Genomic DNA, 24,746 nt, shown 5'->3' on the forward strand with positions numbered 1-24,746 from the left:
GAAATGAACGGCAAATTTGGGTGATTGTAGGGAAGGGTCATTGTATTGATGGGGTGGCATTCTACTGGTGGGAGGGCCTTCTCTTTGTGCATGGAGGGGTGCACTCTGCTGGTGGTAAAGATTGGTCTTGAAAAGACAATCTGGTGGCTTTCTACTGGTGGTAGAGGTTGGTCTTATTCTACTCGTTGGGGAGTCTGGAACACTATTGGTGGGAAGCATTGGGGACATCCTCTTGGTGAGACAATGGGGGCTTTCTACTGGTGGTAGAGATTGGTCTTATTTTACTCATGGGGAGTCTGGAACACTCTACTGGTGGGAAGTACTGGGGACATCCTCTTAGTGAGACAATCTGGGGGCTTTCTACTGGTGGTAGGGATGGAGGAACATTCTGGTGCTAGGGTCAGGGAGCATTCTGCTAGTGGGAGGTTCCTGAAGTCAAGGTTTGGGACTGTGGTTTTGAAAAGATAATTTGAAGTGGCTGTATTAGCAGTAATGGCTAGGATAATTGTACAGGTGTTAAATGCTCTATTTTAAGCATAAGACATAAGCAGGGTGCTGGGACAAATAAAGGCCACAAGAGAGAGTGGAGTTGCCTCTTCCAGGAAGAGGCTGCTGTTATTGTTGTCCATCTGAATGAGACCACTGTGTCCCAGCAGAAGTGTACCATTACTTAGAACCAGGTAAAAAAACACATCACTGTACCCCATATAGGTCCTACATTCTCAGAAAGGGCGACATCTGCTCTTGTGAGAACTTCCAGGCATGACCCAAGTGTAAAAAAGTGTATGTTTGACATTCTTTGGAGGGTGGCTGACATTCCTCTGTGCCCCGTGGTTCTACCATGATATACTGTATTCAATATTAATGTTGTATAGTAAAATAGCAATGTCTTCAGAGGAACCCCACACTAGAATGCTTAGGTTTATGGAGAAGTGCAGGGCGCATCTTCCCATTGTTCCACCTTTTCCAACTCCAAGTTAGTGAAGGCACCGGACTTTGGAGACTGGCATGGACCTCAATTTTCAGATGGTACAAGCAAACTTGGCAGGACAGCCCCGCGGTTTATTGTCAGTGTGGGCACCACCATGGTTATCAGGTATCTGGCACTAGCTCAAATGGTAATCCAAAGCCATTTTACATACTGGGTATGTTCGGGGAGAAACCATCCTGGTGCATACCTCTCAACATGACCCTCTCCAAGAGGACACAATGCTCTGTTCAACACAGGTGAGGGTAATCATACATTCTGTTAATGTACAGCATATACAGGTGACGGCTGTTTGTGTTATTCCATAATGACACTTCTTGTTAGCAGAACTGTAGAAACACCCAAGATACAGAGAATAATAATAATAATAATAATAGGGCAAATCCCTCACCAAGTGCATGTAGGTCAGGAACATTAGTAACTTGATATACCAACTTGTGCAAATAAATCACTAGTACACACAGTTCTCCTGGTAACACGTACAAGGTGTCCCTGCCTTTACTGATTTAATGGTTGGTTGTAGATTGTTGTTGTTTCCAATAAAACTGGTCTGCATTAAAAAAAAAAATGTATCTAAGGGAAAAATGATATTTCGGATTACTTGATAAATATGGAGCAACTTGGTTTCATTAGGGGGGCTACATTTGTTGATAGAAGCATGCATCTAATTGGTTGCCTATGGTTACAGCATGTCACACTTTATTATTGCTCTATGTTTAACATTAAAAAGACAATTGGACAATGACATTTTTTATACAAAATTAAAGGGAGTATTTCACTTCAGTATATGTGCTGGAATTAGCCTGTCTTGTGGATAGGGCCCTAATACACGGAACCATCTCCAAAGATGAATATCACTTTTTATTTGTTGAGCACCCAGTTACACCCATTTATTATAATTTACCCAAAATTCATAAATCCCTCACTTCACCTCCTGGGCGCCCTATTATTTCAGGCATTAATTCACTCACCTCAAATATTTCCTCTTTTGTAGACACCTTTATGCAGCCAAGGGTCTCTGCCCTCAGGTCACATATAAAATACACCACTGCTTTTTTTAAAATTAGTCCAGAGTATACAATGGAAAGATACATATAGATTCATAACTCTGGACGTTCAAAGCTTGTAATCAAACATCCCACACAATCTGGGCTTACAATCAATTTCTAAAATACTCGAAATGGACAATGACCTGACGGCAGAGACCCAACTATTCTCAATTCTATAAAATATATACTTCAACACAACTATTTTTTGTTTCTTGACACATTTTACTAACAAGTGATGGGTACAGCCATGGGGACCAGGTTTGCGCCCAGCTATGCCAACCTATAAATGGGGGACTTTGAGGACCTACATGTGTGGGGAGCTGGCTCGGACGCGAACCTCTATGGTAGGTACATTGATGATTTATTTATTATTTGGGATGGGGATTCACATTCGGCACAATTGTTTGCAGACACACTTAACATCAATTCTTTTAATTTACAGTTCACATTCACCTCTCACCCTTCACAAATTAAATTTTTGGATGTGGATCTAAAAATTATGAAGAATCAAATAGTCACAACGAATCATGTTAAAGAAGTGGGAACTAATGCTTATTTTCATTTTAAAAGCCAACATCATCTCCCTTGGAAAAAGAACATACCCAAGGGACAATATATTCGTCTACGTAGAAACTGCTCAAACATTGAACACTTTAAAGAACAGGCTACAGAGATGACCAAGTCATTTTTAAGTAGGGGATACCCCCCAAGGCCTTTTGGATAAGACCCTTAAGGAAGTCCTTGAAATCGACAGAAAGGATCTGATCCAAAAAGTCCAGGATAAATCAATAACAAGAAGTCTAGATAAAGAAGTAGTATATGTTGCCAAATACAATAAAAAGTACATCCCTAAAACAACTTTTGGCTCCCAGCCATTTGAAAATGGAAAATAACGAGAAAACATGAGGATTAGCTTGGCTAATCGCCAAACCGAAGGGCCGCAATATATGCGGCAGTACAAGATGCCTAACCTGCCTCTTCACATAAGGAGCACAAACATTTTTTTGATACCCACAACAGGCAAAATACATGACAGCCACTTTTGTCAATTATAATACTACATATGTGATTTATATTTTCTATCTTGTGGCTGGAAATGTCTTATGCCCATTGTTGTGTGTGTTAGTCTGTTGGCATTCACAACCATTATGACAGGCCTGGCCAACCTGAAACTACAAGTCCCAGCATACTCTGCCACAGTATTGCTAATATTGAATGCTAAATCTGTCGCGGGGCATGCTGGGATGTGTAGTTCTACAACAGCTGTAGAGACACAGGTTGGTCAGGCTTGCCTTATGTAATATGCTACTTCCTGATGTTTCAATGGAGCAATTATTTAAAAGGCAGAACCAAGTTGGTTATTATGGGCCAGAACATTTATCCCGCAGGGTTCCACCACCCAGCTTAGACACTGTAAGACTGACGACCAATCACAGCAAGCCATGTTGCCTAGTGCCTTCAGTGAGCTCTCAGTCACCTCTATGAGGGTTGGAGATGAAACACTATTATACCATCAGATCTGTACTACTTCTGGCTGGGGTCCTCTTTATTATTTATTTCTCTTCTTCTCCACGTTCGTGCACTTTTTTACGTTTTCTGTAGTGTGTCACGTTTTTTTGGGCTGTGTGGTCGTCCCTTACGGGCCTTCCATTTCCCCAACATGCCAAAGCTCTCGCCTTTTGGGGAGAGCTGCGGTCCCCCCGAGGACGACCCCGAGCCGTAAGGCGGAGGGAAGTCCACTGCGGGTCTCTCCAAACCTTCGGGTGAGGAGGACCCACCGTCCTAACCCTTCCAGGGGTTGAGGAATGAGGGTCTCTCTAAGCTTCGGCGAAGAGGACCCACCGTTCCCTATTTTCCCCTCTTCGGCCTTATGGTTGAGAGGGGTTAGGGGAAAAATGGGGCCCGTCTCCTTCGGGAGATAAGCCCACTTCGAACGCACAGCCCCCTTTGCACGTGTTTAGGCACAGCACTGGTGGTAGGGAGCACACCTCGGGCTCCTGAGTTTTTTCAAACTCACTAGTCTGCGGTGGTGAGTGTTGCATGTGGCGAACAGTCTATTTACATTCAAAAGTTCATAACCATCTTCCATCAGAGGTCAGTCACTAGTTTATATAGGGTTGGAGTGGAAAGGTTGATGTGGAGATTTTTATTTTTGTTTGTGTGTGGGGGGGGGGGGGGTCCACCTATTGACTGTTGCCCTAAAGACCAGACACCGCTGATCGAGCCAGAGAACTCATGTTCTGTAGAAGAGTGAATGGTCGGTGACCAGCGAATGATCTCTCCAGCGCTCGCAGATCTGAGACATCTCTGTGGTGACGTCAGCAGCCCCCCCCCCCCTAATGGGTGCTTATACAATGTTAAGCACCCTAATGGGTGCTTACAATGTTAAATGCACCCCCACGCCACCCCCCACTATAAACGTGAACCCGAAGCGTGGGGAGCGCAGTGAGCCCGCACGGGTTGCGGTACGCGTCCTATGACCTTTTCATACCCCCACTATCCACGTCAGCGTGGAGTTGAGTATAGAATAGTGTGGCGAGCGCAGCGAGCCACCGAGCCCGAAGCGTGGCGAGCACCGCGAGGGGACGTGGATACCTGTGAAGCCCGCGAAGGGACGCGATTATCTGTGAAGGTATCCGCATCCACTCGCCACACTATTCTATTCTCAACTCCACGCCGACGTGGATAGTGGGGGTATATAAAAGGTCGTAAGACGCGTACCTCCGCCGCTCGCCACGCTTCGGGTTCACGTTTATAGTGGGGGGGGGGGGTGTGGCGTGGGGGGTGCATTTAACATTGTAAGCACCCATTAGGGTGCTTATACGATTTTTCATCGTATAGGGGGTCAAAATCGCGTCGCATCACATCGCATGCCATCCGGTACATGGCATGCGATGCGTTCATCGTACGATGCACATCGGGGGCGCCGCTATAATACACAAGTACCGGTAGCTGCTGTGATTGGCGGCTGCTGTGATTGGCGACCAGTTCAGAGAACACAAAGCTTGCCGTGGTCACAAATAATGCAACCACGCCAGGCAAGCGGTTAAATCTCCCGCCCTATATCTGTGACCCCAGGGTATGTGGCTCTTTGAATCGGATCCCTCCCCCAGTGGTTACTTCATAGCAAGAATACAAGGAAATTCCAGATACCTTTGTAGTTTTAATCCAGTATTATAATATTCCAAATCATTCCTCTCACCTATGCAATTGTCTAGGACGTTACTTCTATTAGCTGATTACACCTCAACTGCACTATGGCATGTAACATTACAGCAGTTCCGTTTTCCATTATAGTGCCTCACATCTGCCCTCTATAGCTACCCTAAACCACCAAACTATGGCCCTTATTCTGATTGATGCGGATATTCCCGAATTCTTACGGTGCGGTCCGCACGCCACGCTGTGCTGCCGCGTGCGGCCATCGTCCGTAGAAACGCCCACGTGTCCTCCGCATTCGAACGGACTCACTCTTTAAGAACAGGGCGTGTTTACGGACGACATACAAACCATGCGTGTGCGGGGGAAACACTCAGATTCTGCACGGTATTACAGAGTATGCACGGGAATACCGCATCCGAACGGATGGCAAGCGGTCCGTCCGCACGGAAGCGGTGTATTTACGCAAAACTACCCACTATTATGTCTATTCTGCAATACATCACATGACCCACTTATTCAATTACCTATCCTCATAAAAAAATGTTTATTTGGAATTGGAATCAATTATATGCCAATATATCCTTACAACCATGCCTAACACATGCATTGCACACATTAACCCTTACAGCAATTGAAGCAGCAATGGTTTCAATTAAAGCACTGACAAGCGTCCTATTAGTGAGTAATGAGTAAAGGAGTCGATTGTATTGGGTTCAGGTGTTAATGCTTGTAGTCATTAGGCGTTCCGTTCGCCTACCGCAAGACCGAGTGGTTTCCGCAAAGCAATACTTGACTTATGGACACCGCACATTTCTATCGGTTTTGTTCGCGTGCATTCGGAGTGCTATCCGAATGCACGCCCCCCAACATAAGTGTACTCCCCCGTGTCCGCCCATGTTTCCTCCCAGTTTTGCCCACTTTTAAACTACGCCCATGTGTCATTCCGCATGACGCCCATAATACGCCCATATTTCCAGACTGATTGCGGTGCACAGTTTTGTACGGGATTTGGCCGAACAGGTACGGAGTCAATGCGTGGCACATGCGCGTTGCGTTCTCCACGCATGCGCAGACGACGTAAAGACGCTAGCCGAAAGTATGCGGAAAAGTACGCATCAATCAGAATAAGGGCCTATATTATCTGGCAGAGTAATGCTAGTTATTAGCATATTTTTGTCAAACTCTGCAGTACCACAGAAATCCACGAGGTGGCAATAAAGCAACTGTAACAAATATAAAGGCCAACACTTTGTGGACCCATGGGGTGAGTTTACTACGTTAAAGATAAAAACAAGCAAAGTAAATGCAGCAGTCTATGTTTCTATGACGACCGCATAAGTACAGATGAATGCATTTTTTAAAAATAATCAGAGATAAAGATGGCAAGTCACAGGTTAATGTAGCATGACCCTTTAACCAGAAACTTTCCTGGAACAGCACCCCCATTAGTTCTCATGGTGACTTGGGAGTCATAGGTTTGTCTTTGACGTTACAAAGAGAAGGCACCAAAATATCAGCTGTTATAGTTCGGAAATAATGGCACAATTTCATTTGGCAGTAAGTAAATAGTAAGCTGGGTGTTTTATTGCAATGGATGGGTTTGCTGCACTTCATGCTGCCGGTGCTGTAGCTGGTGGCAAACAGGACAGGCATGGGGAGAGCTTCAGGATCATCATTCTGGAAAGAAAGCTAAGGGTTATCTCATTGCAATTTATCAAAATGACAGACTATCGGGTAATTACTGACCCGTGGTTTTATTAAAGAAAAGTTCATTGGAAAATACGGTGCTTTGCTGCTTCTGTCTGGACGCATCGGTGGGACGGTAACTTGCAGAAAATCAGAGATTTTTTTTTTTTTTTAAATTGCTGCTTGATAAATAAACCATTCTCCCTTATCTGCCAATTATACACACCCCTTCAGTTCTACTATAGCACCCCAGTATAGCCCCTTATTCCTCGCTACAAAACCTATCCTGATCCTCAGAACCAAACATCTCCCCCTGCTTCTGTCTCATACATTACCACTCTCCTGACCCTCATCCCATAATTCTAATTTCCCCATACTGCTACTGTCACACTACATTACTCCTCTCCTGCTATCCCATTAGACAACTTCTCTCCTGTCTCACTACATTACTTCTCTCCTGTCACTACTGTCCCACTACATTATGTCTCTTCTGTCACACTACATTACATCTCTCTTGTCCCGCATCCCACAATAGTAATCTTCTCCTGTCATTACTGTACCACTACTTCTCTGCTCTCCTCCTACTACCCAACTACATTACCGCTCTCCTGTACACCATTCCACAATTCTAATCTTCTCCTGTCACTACTGTCCCACTATGTGTTACTTTTGTATTGTCTCTCCTGTCTTACTACATTACTTCTCTCCTGTCTCACTACATTACTTCTCTCCCATTTCTACTGTCTCACTACCTTACTTCTCTCTTGTCTCACTTCATTACTTCTCCCCTGTCTCACTACATTACTTCTCCCCTGTCTCACTACATTACTTCTCCCCTGTCTCACTACATTACTTCTCCCCTGTCTCACTACATTACTTCTCCCCTGTCTCACTACATTACTTCTCCCCTGTCTCACTACATTACTTCTCCCCTGTCTCACTACATTACTTCTCCCCTGTCTCACTACATTACTTCTCCCCTGTCTCACTACATTACTTCTCCCCTGTCTCACTACATTACTTCTCCCCTGTCTCGCTACATTACTTCTCTCCTGTCTGAACTACTGGATATTGTTGTTATGTGTCTTCCTTACAATTAGTTATGTGGTGAGGGACAAAATTGTCAGCCACCATCTATGAATTTGCCCATAAATAATTTGAATTCAACCTGGACCACCAATCCAAGGCACCCTTGCAATTGCCTCGAGGCACCTCAGGGTTTGGGAACCACTGGCCTACACGTTACAGACAGAGATGGAAAATACAACATTGCTAGAAACACATCTTCCTGTACAAGTCATCTCTGTGTATTCCTCCTGCCCCTGATTACTCGCCATACGCTGGTGCCGGATGACAGTCCGACAGTCGGGATACCAACGGTCCGTATACAGACATCGGAATCCTGACACTTCAAATGCCCGACAGTCAGGATCCTGACTGACCGGGGCTAGTCTCCCTCCTGTGGGTCCACATCCCCCATAGAACCTGTGGGGAGCGTGAGCCACCGAACCCGCAAGGGGCTTCTTCATGCTCATCACCCTATCGGAGTACTGGTTGTCGGGATTCCAATGTCGGTATACTGACCGCCAGGATCTCCACCCCTACCTGCTATCATTATGTGACCTCTGTATGTCCCACTGGTTCCCCCGCCCGCCTATACATGTATACCCCCTGGCTCATACTGATTTATCTGCTACCATTTGTAGGCTGGAATTCTCACTGACTTCTATTTGCATATGCAGGAGAAATCATCGAATGAGTTTTGTTGCTAGCGGAGGCATGCGGGGGTGCGGATGTTCAAACTCGCAGTGTCTCAGGTGCTCTGTAAGCTGTGATGTTTGCAGATTACAGAACCAACCCGAATCGGGCCCACTGCACCATAGCGCTATACTTTCCCTGTTCTGCTCATAGCTCCTTTAACTATCATTAGTTCTGCCTCCATCTCACTTGTCTGTCCTCACTTACCAGTCTGTACCCCTTCCGATTTCCTATAAAAAAAAAGTTAGGACTGAATTAGTTTGGCAGGTCACGTGCACACATCAGAGAGTGATGGACAGGTCACATACAGGCATCAGAGAATGATGGACAGGTCACGTGCACACATCAGAGAGTGATGGAGAGGTCACATACAGGCATCAGAGAATGATGGACAAGTCACATACAGGCATCAGAGAGTGATGGAGAGGTCACATACAGGCATCAGAGAATGATGGACAGGTCACATACAGGCATCAGAGAATGATGGACAGGTCACGTGCACACATCAGAGAGTGATGGACAGGTCACATACAGGCATCAGAGAATGATGGACAGGTCACATACAGGCATCAGTGAATGATGGACAGGTCACATACAGGCATCAGAGAATGATGGACAGGTCACATACAGGCATCAGAGAATGATGGACAGGTCACATACAGGCATCAAAAATGATGGACAGGTCACATACAGGCATCAGAGAGTGATGGACAGGTCACATACAGGCATCAGAGAGTGATGGACAGGTCACATACAGGCATCAGAGAGTGATGGACAGGTCACATACAGGCATCAGAGAGTGATGGACAGGTCACATACAGGCATCAGAGAATGATGGACAGGTCACATACAGGCATCAGAGAATGATGGACAGGTCACATACAGGCATCAGAGAATGATGGACAGGTCACATACAGGCATCAGAGAATGATGGACAGGTCACGTGCACGCATCAGAGAATGATGGACAGGTCACATGCACACATCAGGGAATGATGGACAGGTCACAGACACGCATCAGATAGTAACCACAGTTAGACAAGTACCAAATACACATACAGATAGCAACCAGTTACATAGGCAAAACATAAACACACACAGCTGTCAGTTACACAGAAGTCACATATACAGACAGATGTCAATCATATTTACCCACAAGGTGTACTTACAAGAACTGCTTCAGTATTCTCTTTGGATGGAAACACTTGTAGATGAGGCAGATGACGATGATCAGAGCAACCACTGCAATAACTGCAAGACAGATATACAGTACAGTATATATATACATCATGTGTAACACAATTGTGTGCGACAGCCGCTGAGTGTAACCCTCTTAATGTAACATAACCAGAGTGTCAGTGGAGAGGCCGCTCCGTGGCGAGTCTGGCAGGGACAGTCGGGAGAGATAGGGAGCTGGCACACCACAGATAGACGCACCTATTCCATACCACGGAGCCAGATCACGTCCCACATGTTCCGCTCGGAAACGGACAGTCGTGTTCAGTGCATGAGGTGCGGCACCTGCAAAATGAGACATGACAGTGATGACACACTATAGAGACTAAAGGCCCCATACATTAGTCTCACTTGTCCCAAGGACAAGTCGGACCCAATTTCCCCCGGCAGCTCACTTTCTCATTTTTACATGCTATAAATCGCATTTGATTTATCACATGTAAAGACTCCCGGGAAGCTGCGCGGGCAGGAGATTTAAAAAATAGGATTTTGGTACTTACCGATAAATCCCTTTCTCGAATTCCATAGGAGACGCTAGAGTAGTCCTTATGATGGGGTATAGACGGGTGGCTATGGAGCCGGGAACTTAATATTAAAATGTGTATTTGCTGACTCCTCCCCCTCTATGCCCCTCCCACAGACCAGTTAAACACTGTGCCCGAGGAGACTGGAAACAACCAACGGAGGAGATACATAAACGCATGAACCAAGTACACAGTAAGTAACACAAAACTAGGAAGCAACAACAACCCAGAAGAAATGAATTGGACTATGACCAGTCTCCTGTAGACGGTGGGTGTCTAGCGTCCACTATGGAATCAGAGAAAGGGATTTATCGGTAAGTACCAAAATCATATTTTCGCTTTCATCCATAGGGGACGCTTGAGTAGTCCTTACGATGGGGACCTCCCAGAGCCCCTCACATGGGCGGGAGAGCACTGAGAGTCTTGCAGAACCGTGCAGCCAAACCCTGATTCAGGCGCCGCAAATGTATCAAACCGATAGAGTTTTATGAACGTGTGTCTGCCAGCCCAAGTAGCTGCCCGACACGATTGTAAAGTTGAAACTCCCCAGGCAGCTACCCAAGAGGGACCCACCTAACGGGTGGAATGAGCCGATACTGATGCTGGCAATCCGACGAATTTTGGTGGACTTGCAAGGCTGAGAAATTGGCAGACTTGCGAGTCAAACAGAATAAGGGCCAATGCCCAGTGATAAAGTAATATACTGGTCAGAGCCCCTGCCACTGATCCCAATTCCCACATTGCAACAACAACAAAAAAGTGCCCGCACTTAAAAAGGGTTTGAAGCAATTTTAAGAAAAGTCACCTAAAACGTAAAACTTTGTGCCGCTTGGGGCGCGGGATAACGTTGTCCAAATAACTTCATATTTTGCATGGGCTTTCAGAATAGGTGTCCCCTCGATTTTTCGGACCTTCAATTTTTAGTCACACCCTACCCCACCCCCGGGCGCTCAGAGCAGCACAGCTCCCGCTGCTGCTCCCCCCTGGTCACCCGTCAGCCCTGCTGGGTGCACCCACACACAGAATCGGACCCAACACATCATGGGTGCTAAAAAGCAGCCGCAACATGCCGGTGATGGGTCCTAATCGATAGTTTGAACCTGCAGCATGTTTAATCTGTAGGGTCCGACCTGATGCGCAGGCAACCGCGCATCCAATTGGAGGGGATGTCAAACACATAAAATTTGGGCCGATCCGTCGGGATCGGGTGAAATCGGTCAAAATTGTTCTAGTGTATGTGGACCTTAAGGGCCTGATGCACTAAGCATCAAAAAGTGATAAAATGGAGTGATGAACAACCAACCAATCAGCTCCTGACTGGCATTTTTTCAAACATGACATGGCAGTTAGGAGCTGATCGGCTGGTGATTTATCACTCTCTATTTTATCACTTTTTGAAGCTTAGTGCAGTGGTTCTCAACCTCGGTCCTCAGTACCCTGCACACAGTTCACATTTTCCAGGTCACCCAGCAGGTGCACTCATTTCTCACTGACACATTTTAAAAGATCCACAGGTGGGGCTAATTATTTCACCTGTGATTCTGTGAGGAGAACTGGAAAACGTGAACTGTTGGGGGAACTAGCCAAGGTTGAGAAACACTGGCTTAGTGCATCTGGCTCTAAACCTTTTCCATTCTGAGGGCCACAAGTGAATACTATCCTTACTTATAGGCAGATATAAAAACATTTAGAAAAGGTGGTTTTCAAACTCGGTCCTCAGGACCCCACACAGCTCACGTTTTCCAGGTCACCCGTCAGGTGCCCTCATTAATCATTGACACATTTTAAAAGATCCACAGGTGGAGCTAATTATTTCACTTGTAAAAGTACTAAAACTCTCAAGGAGCCCATACACGTTCCGTTGTGTATGGCTCCGTTCTGTACTATGCGATGTGCGATGCAGGGTGGCCAAAGCAGTAGTACGTTTATTTATAAGGCGCCACAAAGTGTCCGCAGCGCCGTACATAGCAAACAAAAAACAAATTACGAGGTAACGTACAGGGTGTGTTGAAAAATACAGTATAAATAGGGGTATAGCTGGTAGAAGTAAAATCAGCATCAGTTCAGAAGTAGGTGTCAAAATTGTCGAGGAGACTGAAGATGAAGTAGAGGAAGGGAAGAACAGGACAGGAGGACAGGTGAGGTAAAGAGGTAGGGTGAGAACGTGAGGAAGGAGGACCCTACTCATAAGAGTTAACATACTAAAAATAGGTGGGTGGATGAACGAAAAACAATAGGATAAGTAGGCACGGATGGGAACGGAGGCAGGATAGGAGGATCAAAAGAGGTTAGGAGGAGGGATAGGCTAGTCGAAAGAAGTGGGTTTTGAGGGAGCGCTTGAAGGAGGTAAGGGAATCAGAAAGCCTGATGGGTGGTGGGAGGTTGTTCCAGTGCAGGGGGGCAGCGCGAGAGCAGTCTTGGACATGAGAGTGGGAGGAGGTGATTAGGTGAGAGGTCAGTCGGCGGTCAGCGATGGAGCGAAGAGGATGGGAGGGAGTGTGGATAGAGATCAGTGAAGAGAGGTACGGAGCGGTGGAGGAGGAGAGAGCCTTGTACGTGGTGGTGAGGAGTTTAAAGAGAACTCGGAAAGGAATGGGGAGCCAGTGAAGAGATAGACAGAGGGGGGAGGCCGAGGTAGAGCGGCGGGAGAGTAAGATGAGCCTAGCAGCAGCGTTAAGAATGGATTGGAGAGATGCGAGGCAGGTGAGAGGTAGCCCAGAGAGAAGGATGTTGCAGTAGTCAAGGCGGGAGATGACAAGAGAGTGAATGAGAATTTTGGAGGCGTCAGTGGAGAGGAATGGTCTGATGCGTGAGATGTTGCGTAGGTGAAAGTGGCAAGACTGTGAGAGAGCACGAATGTGGGGGGTGAAAGAGAGGGAGGAGTCAATGATGACACCGAGGCAGCGCGTTTGGTCGGTGGAGGTGATCTCGATTTCACCAATGCTGATGGAGATAGTGGGAGAAGAGGGGATGTTCGGGGGATGGAAGATTAGAAGTTCAGTTTTAGCTATGTTTAGTTTCAGGAAGCGTTGGGTCATCCAGGCTGAGATGGCCGTGAGGCATTCGGAGACCTTGGACAGGAGTGATGGGGATAGGTCGGGGGAGGAGAGATAGATTAGGGTATCATCAGCATAAAGGTGGTAATGAAAACCATAGGAGCTGATGAGGGTGCCCAGAGAGGTGGTGTAGAGGGAGAAGAGGGCCAAGGACTGACCCTTGGGGAACACCGACTGGTTGCGGGGTAGTAGGAGAGAAGGAGCTCGGAGTGGAGACGGAGAAGGAGCGATTGGAGAGGTATAAGGTGAACCAGGAGAAGACCGTGCCAGTGATGCCAAAGGAGCGGAGGGTGTTGAGCAGGAGAGGGTGGTCAACAGTGTCAAAGCAGTCCTTGAGATCTCCCAACGGTCCACATTTTCCCAATCACCTAGCTGGTGCCCAGCTCTAGTCATTACTAACTGTCACACTTCCCAGATCACCTAGCTGGTGCACAGCTGTAGTCATCACTAACTGTCACATTCCCCAGATCCCCTAGCTGGTGCACAGCTGTAGTCATCACTAACTGTCACATTCCCCATATCACCTAGCTGGTGCACAGCTGTAGTCATCACTAACTGTCACATTCCCCATATCACCTAGCTGGTGCACAGCTGTAGTCATTACTAACTCTGCCACATTGTCAAACGTGCTGCATTCATTCCTATAGATACAGGTTGCCCGAGACACATGAACTGTTGGTAGAGGTTAGGTAGGACAGGTTTGGCCACCCCTGCTCTTTTGCATCCTAGAAAATGGTTGCTATGGGCAACATCATCTCTCTTGATTTTTAGAAGCTTTAGGAAATATACCCCTTAGAGTCCTAGTGTGGGCAGAGGTGTGTTTCCGGCACAGGATGGAGTGTCGCCCTGTCACATATGAGGCATGTATATGACACACTATGGGCCACGTTTCCCCTTCATGATCACACCTTCAAATAGATTTAAGTCTGGTCCTTGTAACCATGTAACCATTCCTTGACCCATCTATATACGAGTTATATTTAACACCCCCCCCCCCCCCCCACACACACACACATTACCTCTGTTCCTCACCCACCCTACCGCCAGCCCTCCCCTGCACTAGATACATGAAATACCATGTATTTGTAGTTAATGGTCCATGGTCAGCCTGAGGTATATTATTGAAATACAATATACTTGCATTATTATTGATCACGCCTGTGTAGAATAAAGAAATACTGTGTGTGTGTGTGTGACACACATACATACACATACACACTTATTAATAGTTACCTAGAAGGCTGCATAGCTGAATTAAGTGCAGTGTACAGATGTACATGTGTCCCTCCATCTCTGACAGACAGGAGCCACTGGCAGCCCTTCAGATAGCTGCATTGTGATGTCACCACCGGGATTGTGATGTCCCTTCTCTTAGATGGCTTCTTGAGCTTTAGTTAGATCTACTAAGTGGAATGCTTTCAATTAACCTTGTTGTTTATGGTAAATCACGGTTTCTACTCTTAGGGGCAAATTTAAGATGGGAGTTCTATGGAAGATGTGTACAGCATCTGTCATCTGTACAAAGTGGAGGAAGGCATTTTATACAATGAACAATACTCATGAACTCCAGTCTACAAGCACATTCATAGACCATCAAATTTGCTTACTCCACTGTCCATTCATTTGGTTACAGTGGGCCTTATTCCAGTTCACTCTCTGACAAAATCCTTCTTAGATGGACAAAACCATGTGCATGCAGGGGGGCAGATGTTACTTGTGCAGAGAGAATTAGATTTGGGTGGGGTTTTACTTCCAAGTGAGATCCATATTGCAGTGTAAAAATAAAGCAGCCAGTATTTACCCTGCACAGAAACAAAATAATTCACCCAAATCTAATTCTCTCTGCACATTTTACATCTGCCCCCCTGCAGTGCACATGGTTTTGTCCATCTAAGAAGGAATTTGTCAGAAAGAGTGAACTAGAATAAGGCCCAGTGTGTAATGCAGCCAGTGCAAAATGCTTCCTGGTAGTAATTAAGTTTGGACATCGCATTGCAACGTGTCACTACCATCGATGTTTTTGTTTTGATGGTAGTAGTTTTACCATTCGATGGCCACATTCTGAGGTTTGCACATTGTACACATTCAATGGTGTTCCGCCGGTCTCGCCCCCAGCCAGCCACTCTGCAGTGCTTATGTGCATGCATGGCCACAACGAAGATGTTTGCGCATGTGCAAAAAAGGGGATTTTTTTTTTTTTTTTACAAATGTGCCAATCATATGAACCTTTTTTTCTATTGAATTCTTTTGATGTGATGGTCAGTGACCATCGCATCGAAAGATTCGATGGCAGATGCCCAGCCATCATTTGATGGTGGGCTTCAGATATCCATTCTAGTAGTGATTGGTTTAAGGTCTGACTAGTGCCGGTGATGTCACTTGCAGAGTTTAAGCTAAACCCACATATAGATCCTGTGTAGGTCATAGGCATGTTGTAATAGTGATAACAGATTAAATTAGAATATATAGGAATAATAAATGATTGCAGAAATAAGACATACCAGCTATATGACCGAGGATCACAGTAATATGTTCCATAAGTTCCCAGCTGGGCACACATTGCCAATCCAATAATCTTTGGAGCGATCATCGGATTAGTGCGCACCCCATATACAGTGGGCGCTTTTTTCAAGGGGGGTTGTCAGAGTTTGCAAGTTTTAAACATGACTAAAATTCCCATCCCCCACACCCATTGCAAAAGACCAGTTAGTTGGACAACACTCCTGCAAATATCCAGCTCATCAGATGTGACCACAGGATATCGGTGGCACCAGATGGGATCACAAGCAATATTCCCAGGGACAGACTTAACTCTGGCAGAAAGTAGGGTACTTGTTTCCTAGCACGGCCACAATCTTATGGATCGTGTACCTTTAAGTTAAGGTACACGATCCACACGATGGACCCGATTTCCTTTGAAATCAGGTCCATTTTGCCGGCTAGGACACAATATCGGGGGCATCGCGTCGGTCGGGACCATTAACATCGGTCCCGACGCGACCGACGCGATACCCCCGATTTTTCCATAGGCTTCAATGTTAAAAAATATTTTAACATTGAAATCGTGTCGGGAAAGGTAAAATATCGGGGGCATCGCGTCGGTCGGGACCATTAACATTGGTCCCGACGCGATGCCCCCGATTTTTCCATAGGCTTCAATGTTAAAAAATATTTTAACATTGAAATCGTGTCGGGAAAGGTAAAATATCGGGGGCATCGCGTCGGTCAGGACCATTAACATTGGTCCCGACGCGATGCCCCCGATTTTTCCATAGGCTTCAATGTTAAAATATTTGTTAACATTGAAATCGTGAGAAAATGTGAAAAATGTGAAATGGGCCAATATGACCCATTTCACATTATAGATGTCCCCGTCGTCACCCCACGATAGACGCCAACCCGAAGCGTGGCGAGCGCAGCGAGCCCGCGAGGGGCGGCGGTGCGCGTCCTCTGACCTTTTCATTCCCCTACTATCCACGTCGGCGTGGAGTTGAGAATAGAATAGTGTGGCGAGCGCAGCGAGCCAACGAGCCCGAAGCGTGGCGAGCGCAGCGAGCCCCGCGAGGGGACGCGTATAACTTCACAGGTATACGCGTGCGCTCGCCACGCTTCGGGCTCGGTGGCTCGCCAAACTATTCTATTCTCAACTCCACGCCGACGTGGATAGTAGGGGAATGAAAAGGTCGGAGGACGCGCACCGCCGCCGCTCGCCACGCTTCGGGTTGGCGTCTATCGTGGGGTGGGGTTTACACCGTTAAATTTGGGGGGGTTGGGAATATTTTACATTGAACCCAATGTAAAATCGGGTCCCAGGGACCCGATTTACATTTCATTCAATCAAAAAATCGGGTCGAAAATCGGTCGGTCGCATCGCATGCGATGCGATCGACCCGATTTTTCCGACACGACCACCCCGATGTAAATCGGTGTGGCCGTGCTAGGAAACAAGTACCGAAGGCAGACATTTAATTGCCTGCCACTTGCAGGCCTCGGTCAGATCCCACTGATTTAATTGGTTTCTAAAGCCCCATACACACTAGCTGACCCAGCCGATGCCGATATAGTTAACTATATTGGCCGAGGGCGGCTGTTACTGTGCGTACACACTGCATGATATCGGCCGCCAACATCGATCAGCGATGTCACCGGGACCTGTTAAACATGCAGGTTGTTTGGCTATATAGACCTGCATGGTCAGCAGACATCAATCATCATTAACAACACGCGGTAGCGCACATCATTTATCAATATTGAGTGTACACATTACACGATATTGTGAGAGATATCGCTCAGAAGCCCAATTCTGAGTGATATCTTTCACAATATCCTCTGGTGTGTATGGGGCTTAATCATCAATAGTCACTTGAGATACCCAGGCCTGGTCTACCTTCTAAACACACTAACAGCGATATATGTACCATTATGTTATTGGATACAGTTCCGATAAAGCTCCTAGTATATTAACAATAAAAATATATTCCCTTTATTATAAAACAATCCATAGCAGCATGGTTTTCCCACTATACGCACATAAATAAAGGACTGGTGCATAAATCTTTAGTCTTTTGGTCTACCCGGAGAAGCGTCACCGGGCCCGATTCTTAGAGTTCCATCTTGCGCCAGGCGTAAGGTCCATTGTTCAAGTAGAGGCCAGAAGCTGATCTTAAACTCTCTCTCCTCCTCAGTTCCCGCAGAGAGGTCACTATACAGATGGCAACGGTTTGGGAAATATCTTTCTACAGCCAGAAACGCTCCGTCATTACCTTCACAGTAAGATAATGCCGACACCAAGAGGCCGCAGTGGAAGTGGGATGCAGTGTCCAACATAAGGGCAGAAATACGAGCTCCATCTTGGGGGCTGCAGGTGGAAGGAAGGTATCTCTCCAGCCCATCAACCAGAATGAGCGAGGGAAAAGGAGGAGTGAGGTGAAGGGAGGAAAAGAACTGCAGGAGATCCGTCAAAGACGATGGATACAAGAAACGTATTCGCTGCAAAGAGATAAAAGATGAGGATGTATTAACAGTTGCCAAGGGCAACAAAGAAACAGATGTACCCACGCATTACAGATCTCCTATAGTTTGCTATCTACTTTAATCTCCAATTACAATTATCATATTGTATACTCAACTTCCAGCCTCTCCAACCACAGCCACACTTCCTTCCCAGTTGTACAGCGAGAGCTCATCTTTAGCCATAGTAGAAATCAGCCTGCCGGTCACTAACACTACGACCTGATCAGTTCTCATCAATCACCTCATGGGTTTAGGTGGAAAACATTTAAACAGGAAGACCATAATTTTAGCCAACTGCACATGCACGGAAGACATCTTTCAGCTGTGCCGGAATCAATTATTATTTATTCATTTATAGTATGGTAGAAAAGGATGAAGCTGTAACCAGTGTTCCGCTGTACTTCTGTTCTCCAACACCTCACGTTTCCTCCCACTATCCAGACTCCCAGTGCCTCACTCCATCTCTCTGCCCATGGCAATACTTGTCCTGCTCTCCAAACCGTCCAATAGCTCACACTTCCTCTCCATACCTCCCCCCCTCAATGGCTCACTCCTCCTCTCCATACCTCCCCCCCTCAATGGCTCACTCCTCCTCTCCATACCTCCCCCCCTCAATGGCTCACTCCTCCTCTCCATACCTCCCCCCATCAATGGCTCACTCCTCCTTCTCTCCACCTATAGTTCTATCTCATTCTCTCGCCTTCGGTACATCTCTCCAATGTGTCACTAGTCCTTCCTATTAGCCTAGGTAAATTTACGAAGATGGGAGATCTGTTAAAAATAGGATGTTGCCTATAGACACCAACCAGATCCTACTTTTTCAGCACCTTATAGAAGATAATAGATGGAATCTGATTGGTTGCTCATAGATGCCACCTTCAATAGAACCCCAATCTTAGTAAATTTACCCCCATACTTTACTCCTCCATTTCTTCACTTCTCCTCCCCACCACCAATAGCTCACTTCTCCATACCTCCCCACCATCTATATACCTCACGCCTCCTCCTCCTCTCCATACCTCCCCACCATCTATACCTCACTCCTCCTCCTCTCAATACCTCCCCACCATCTATATACCTCACGCCTGCTCTCCCCACCATCTATACCTCACTCCTCCTCTCCATACCTCCCCACCATCTATATACCTCACGCCTCCTCTCCATACCTCCCCACCATCTATATACCTCACGCCTCCTCTCCATACCTCCCCACCATCTATACCTCACTCCTCCTCTCCATACCTCCCCACCATCTATACCTCACTCCTCCTCTCCATACCTCCCCACCATCTATACCTCACTCCTCCACCTCTCCATACCTCCCCACCATCTATACTTCACTCCTCCTCTCCATGGCCCTTATTCTGGTTGGTGCGGCCGGAGCCGCACACGGTGCTCCGGCCGCACAAACCAATCCCCGCCCACGAGACGGATCGCCACGGCCGTCCGTACACGGACGGCTGGCGATCCGCATAAAAATGGTGGGGCGTACGCCTCCACCATGGTGGGAGCTGCCCCCTGCATTCGATGGTCGTCGACCATCGAAGGCAGGGCCGCACGCCACAGCAGCTCCCGCAAGCTGAGACCACACGGACAATCGTCCGTGTGCTAGCTTGTATGGGGGCTGAGAGCTGACATCCGGCGACGTCAGCTTTCCGCCCCCATCAGTGGCGTCATACCCTGATTAGCATGCATACGCCCCGCGTTTGCATGGGAACGCCCATGAAACGCGGGGCGTATACATAGGGAAATGAGGGTATGAAGCCCCTCACGCCCCTATACGCCCCCTTTGCGGCGGACGAAATACGTCTGCGGCGAATGGGGCTGCACATGCGCAGATTGACCTCTGCGCATGTGCAGACTAAAAACATCGGCGGTACGGCCGCACGCGGGCCGTACCGTCCGATTCAGAATAAGGGCCATATCTCCCCACCATCTATACCTCACTCCTCCTCTCCATACCTCCCCACCATCTATACCTCACTCCTCCTCCTCTCCATACCTCCCCACCATCTATATACCTCACGCCTCCTCTCCATGCCGCCCCACCATCTATACCTCACTCCTCCTCTCCATACCTCCCCACCATCTATATACCTCACGCCTCCTCTCCATACCTCCCCACCATCTATACCTCACTCCTCCTCTCCATACCTCCCCACCATCTATACCTCACTCCTCCTCTCCATACCTCCCCACCATCTATACCTCACTCCTCCTCTCCATACCTCCCCACCATCTATACCTCACTCCTCCTCTCCATACCTCCCCACCATCTATATACCTCACGCCTCCTCCTCTCCATACCTCCCCACCATCTATATACCTCACGCCTCCTCTCCATGCCGCCCCACCATTTATACCTCACTCCTCCTCTCCATACCTCCCCACCATCTATATACCTCACGCCTCCTCTCCATACCTCCCCACCATCTATACCTCACTCCTCCTCTCCATACCTCCCCACCATCTATACCTCACGCCTCCTCTCCATACCTCCCCACCATCTATACCTCACTCCTCCTCCTCTCCATACCTCCCCACCATCTATATACCTCACGCCTCCTCTCCATGCCGCCCCACCATCTATACCTCACTCCTCCTCTCCATACCTCCCCACCATCTCTATACCTCACTCCTCCTCTCCATACCTCCCCACCATCTATACCTCACTCCTCCTCTCCATACCTCCCCACCATCTATATACCTCACGCCTCCTCTCCATACCTCCCCACCATCTATATACCTCACGCCTCCTCCTCCTCTCCATACCTCCCCACCATCTATACCTCACTCCTCCTCTCCATACCTCACCACAATCTATACCTCACTCCTCCTCTCCATACCTCCCCACCATCTATATACCTCACGCCTCCTCTCCATACCTCCCCACCATCTATACCTCACTCCTCCTCTCCATACCTCCCCACCATCTATACCTCACGCCTCCTCTCCATACCTCCCCACCATCTATACCTCACTCCTCTCCATACCTCCCCACCATCTATATACCTCACGCCTCCTCTCCATGCCGCCCCACCATCTATACCTCACTCCTCCTCTCCATACCTCCCCACCATCTCTATACCTCACTCCTCCTCTCCATACCTCCCCACCATCTATACCTCACTCCTCCTCTCCATACCTACCCACCATCTATATACCTCACGCCTCCTCTCCATACCTCCCCACCATCTATATACCTCCCGCCTCCTCCTCCTCTCCATACCTCCCCACCATCTATACCTCACTCCTCCTCTCCATACCTCACCACAATCTATACCTCACTCCTCCTCTCCATACCTCCCCACCATCTATACCTCACTCCTCCTCTCCATACCTCCCCACCATCTATACCTCACTCCTCCTCTCCATACCTCCCCACCATCTATACCTCACTCCTCCTCTCCATACCTCCCCACCATCTATATACCTCACGCCTCCTCTCCATACCTCCCCACCATCTATACCTCACTCCTCCTCCTCTCCATACCTCCCCACCATCTATATACCTCACGCCTCCTCTCCATGCCGCCCCACCATTTATACCTCACTCCTCCTCTCCATACCTCCCCACCATCTATATACCTCACGCCTCCTCTCCATACCTCCCCACCATCTATACCTCACTCCTCCTCTCCATACCTCCCCACCATCTATACCTCACGCCTCCTCTCCATACCTCCCCACCATCTATACCTCACTCCTCCTCCTCTCCATACCTCCCCACCATCTATATACCTCACGCCTCCTCTCCATGCCGCCCCACCATCTATACCTCACTCCTCCTCTCCATACCTCCCCACCATCTCTATACCTCACTCCTCCTCTCCATACCTCCCCACCATCTATACCTCACTCCTCCTCTCCATACCTCCCCACCATCTATATACCTCACGCCTCCTCTCCATACCTCCCCACCATCTATATACCTCACGCCTCCTCCTCCTCTCCATACCTCCCCACCATCTATACCTCACTCCTCCTCTCCATACCTCACCACAATCTATACCTCACTCCTCTCCATACCTCCCCACCATCTATATACCTCACGCCTCCTCTCCATACCTCCCCACCATCTATACCTCACGCCTCCTCTCCATACCTCCCCACCATCTATACCTCACGCCTCCTCTCCATACCTCCCCACCATCTATACCTCACTCCTCCTCCTCTCCATACCTCCCTACCATCTATATACCTCACGCCTCCTCTCCATGCCGCCCCACCATCTATACCTCACTCCTCCTCTCCATACCTCCCCACCATCTCTATACCTCACTCCTCCTCTCCATACCTCCCCACCATCTATACCTCACTCCTCCTCTCCATACCTCCCCACCATCTATATACCTCACGCCTCCTCTCCATACCTCCCCACCATCTATATACCTCCCGCCTCCTCTCCATACCTCCCCACCATCTATACCTCACTCCTCCTCTCCATACCTCACCACAATCTATACCTCATTCCTCCTCTCCATACCTCCCCACCATCTATACCTCACTCCTCCTCTCCATACCTCACCACAATCTATACCTCACTCCTCCTCTCCATACCTCCCCACCATCTATATACCTCACTCCTCCTCTGCATACCTCCCCACCATCTATACCTCACTCCTCCTCTCCATACCTCACCACCATCTATACCTCACTCCTCCTCTCCATACCTCATCCCCCCCTCAGTCACTATGGTTCTGTATAGTACAAGCACCTTGAGTGTGAGCGGATCCCGGTCCGCCCTCCCCCCTGCGGGGAGTGTCTGTAGCGGCTCCCGGGACAGGAAGATCACCGGCCCCGCTCCCTCTTTCGCAGCCAAAGTCGCGGCAACAAACAGTAGCCCGCTCTTCCCGCTGCCCGGGGGCCCCAGCAGGAGCAGAGGGGCCCCATGAGGGCTGGGGTCGCCGCCTGACCCATCACCCGGCTTATCGTGACCCGAACATTCGGGTGAGTGGCGGGAGCAGCCCAGCTCCGTGCACACCCGCAACAGCAGCCGAGACATCGTCACCTCCCGGCGGCCTCGGTCCCGTGCTGCGGCATTATCACTGTCACGGTGTCACCGCCAGCTGCCGTCTTATGCCGGTGGCGGTCGCTCTCTGTCTTCTGATTGGTGGGGAGGGCAGGCAATGCCAGACGCTGATTTGCTGATACATAACTATATTTCCATGAGTATGTCATGTGACAGCTGCCGTGCACTAGTGCTGTGTTCTGGCGGGCTCTGTCTGCTCTGCTCTGTCTGCAATATGCGAGGCCTTTGGCGGATCACCATCGATAGTGTGAACCAAAATGTAACGTAACCATCGATGGTTTCACCTATCAATGTCCCCTTTGCTTTACAATACAGTAGTCTGTGGGCCAATTAAGAGCACTGGGACGGAGCTTTGCAAAAGTGTCGTGCAGCGCTAGACTTTTGTAGGAAAAATATAAATTTGTTGTTTCTGCGTCATCGATGGTGGAACACCATCCGGCTCTCAGCAATCGATGTCAAAATTATTTAACATTGGTCATAGACCATCAATGGTTTTGAATCATCAGTGGTCGATGACTATCCCTACCTTACCCATACTTATGTGCCACGTGAATCCCCCTTGCCCATGTGCCATACATGCTCTCACCCTTTCTTTCGGGATGGCCATCCGTGCCTTTGCCATCGATGGTTGCCATCAATTGCAAAAGTGCAACTGGCCATCAATAGTGTAAAACTATTCAATGGTTGAACATCAATAGTTTTATATATATCGATGGTCCTCTATTATGTTTGAGTGATTGACCTGTTGGACAATAAAAACACTTGGGCGGGGCTTCGCGGGTGTCCGGGGCGGAGCTATGCTCAGTGTCCCGGCACTTTGAAAAAACAAAAAAAGCAAAACATCTGTTTTGCTGTGCCATCGATGTAGGGAAACCATCTGGTTCTCCCCCATCGATGGCAAAGATATTTGACAAGGGAGGATTTGATCCACGCGTTTCACTTGTGGGCAAAGCAAAATGAAGTGGAATGCGGCCAAAGCAATGTGGCACAGTGCCCCAAGCCATCTGTGTGACATCTTGCATTAGTCATAACTTTGAGTAGCCGCCAGTTCTGCCACAGATCAATCATCCCAATGGTATAACTAGAAATTTAGCATATATAGGACCTCTAGCGCCTGTCTCCTCCAAGACGGCCATTTTTGGATGGACATTTTGGGGTCGGCAGTGTCCCAGTTTGGGGGCAGTTGGGAGCCCCCCCTGCCCGTTGCTGGTTTGCAGTGAAAAGAGGCTGTGCACATGCACAC

At 48.1% G+C, this 24,746-nt stretch overlaps 1 protein-coding gene across 3 annotated transcripts; it reads right to left on the bottom strand.

Moving 5' to 3' along the window:
• Positions 1 to 6,761: 6,761 nt before the first annotated feature.
• On the bottom strand, positions 6,762 to 23,571 carry SWSAP1 (SWIM-type zinc finger 7 associated protein 1). Of its 3 annotated transcripts, XM_083185225.1 has the most exons (6): positions 23,189 to 23,571; positions 18,222 to 18,447; positions 10,080 to 10,163; positions 9,812 to 9,893; positions 8,851 to 8,873; positions 6,762 to 6,876 (listed from the first exon to the last, which is right to left on the bottom strand). In XM_083185225.1, exons 1-6 carry the CDS (start codon positions 23,474 to 23,476, stop codon positions 6,872 to 6,874), a joined length of 708 nt encoding a protein of 235 aa, XP_083041351.1. In that variant the 5' UTR covers positions 23,477 to 23,571; the 3' UTR covers positions 6,762 to 6,871. The 3 variants fall into 3 exon arrangements, 2 of the variants coding, with proteins under 2 accessions (XP_083041351.1, XP_083041350.1); XR_014473617.1 differs by lacking the exons at positions 6,762 to 6,876; positions 8,851 to 8,873 and having other exon boundaries at positions 9,876 to 9,893; positions 17,989 to 18,447; positions 23,189 to 23,565; XM_083185224.1 differs by lacking the exons at positions 6,762 to 6,876; positions 8,851 to 8,873; positions 9,812 to 9,893; positions 10,080 to 10,163 and having other exon boundaries at positions 17,919 to 18,447; positions 23,189 to 23,565.
• Between the last annotated feature and the right edge of the window lie 1,175 nt (positions 23,572 to 24,746).

The sequence above is a fragment of the Crinia signifera genome, chromosome 4 (assembly GCF_055691185.1).
Source record: "Crinia signifera chromosome 4, ASM5569118v1, whole genome shotgun sequence".
NCBI lineage: Eukaryota > Metazoa > Chordata > Amphibia > Anura > Myobatrachidae > Crinia > Crinia signifera.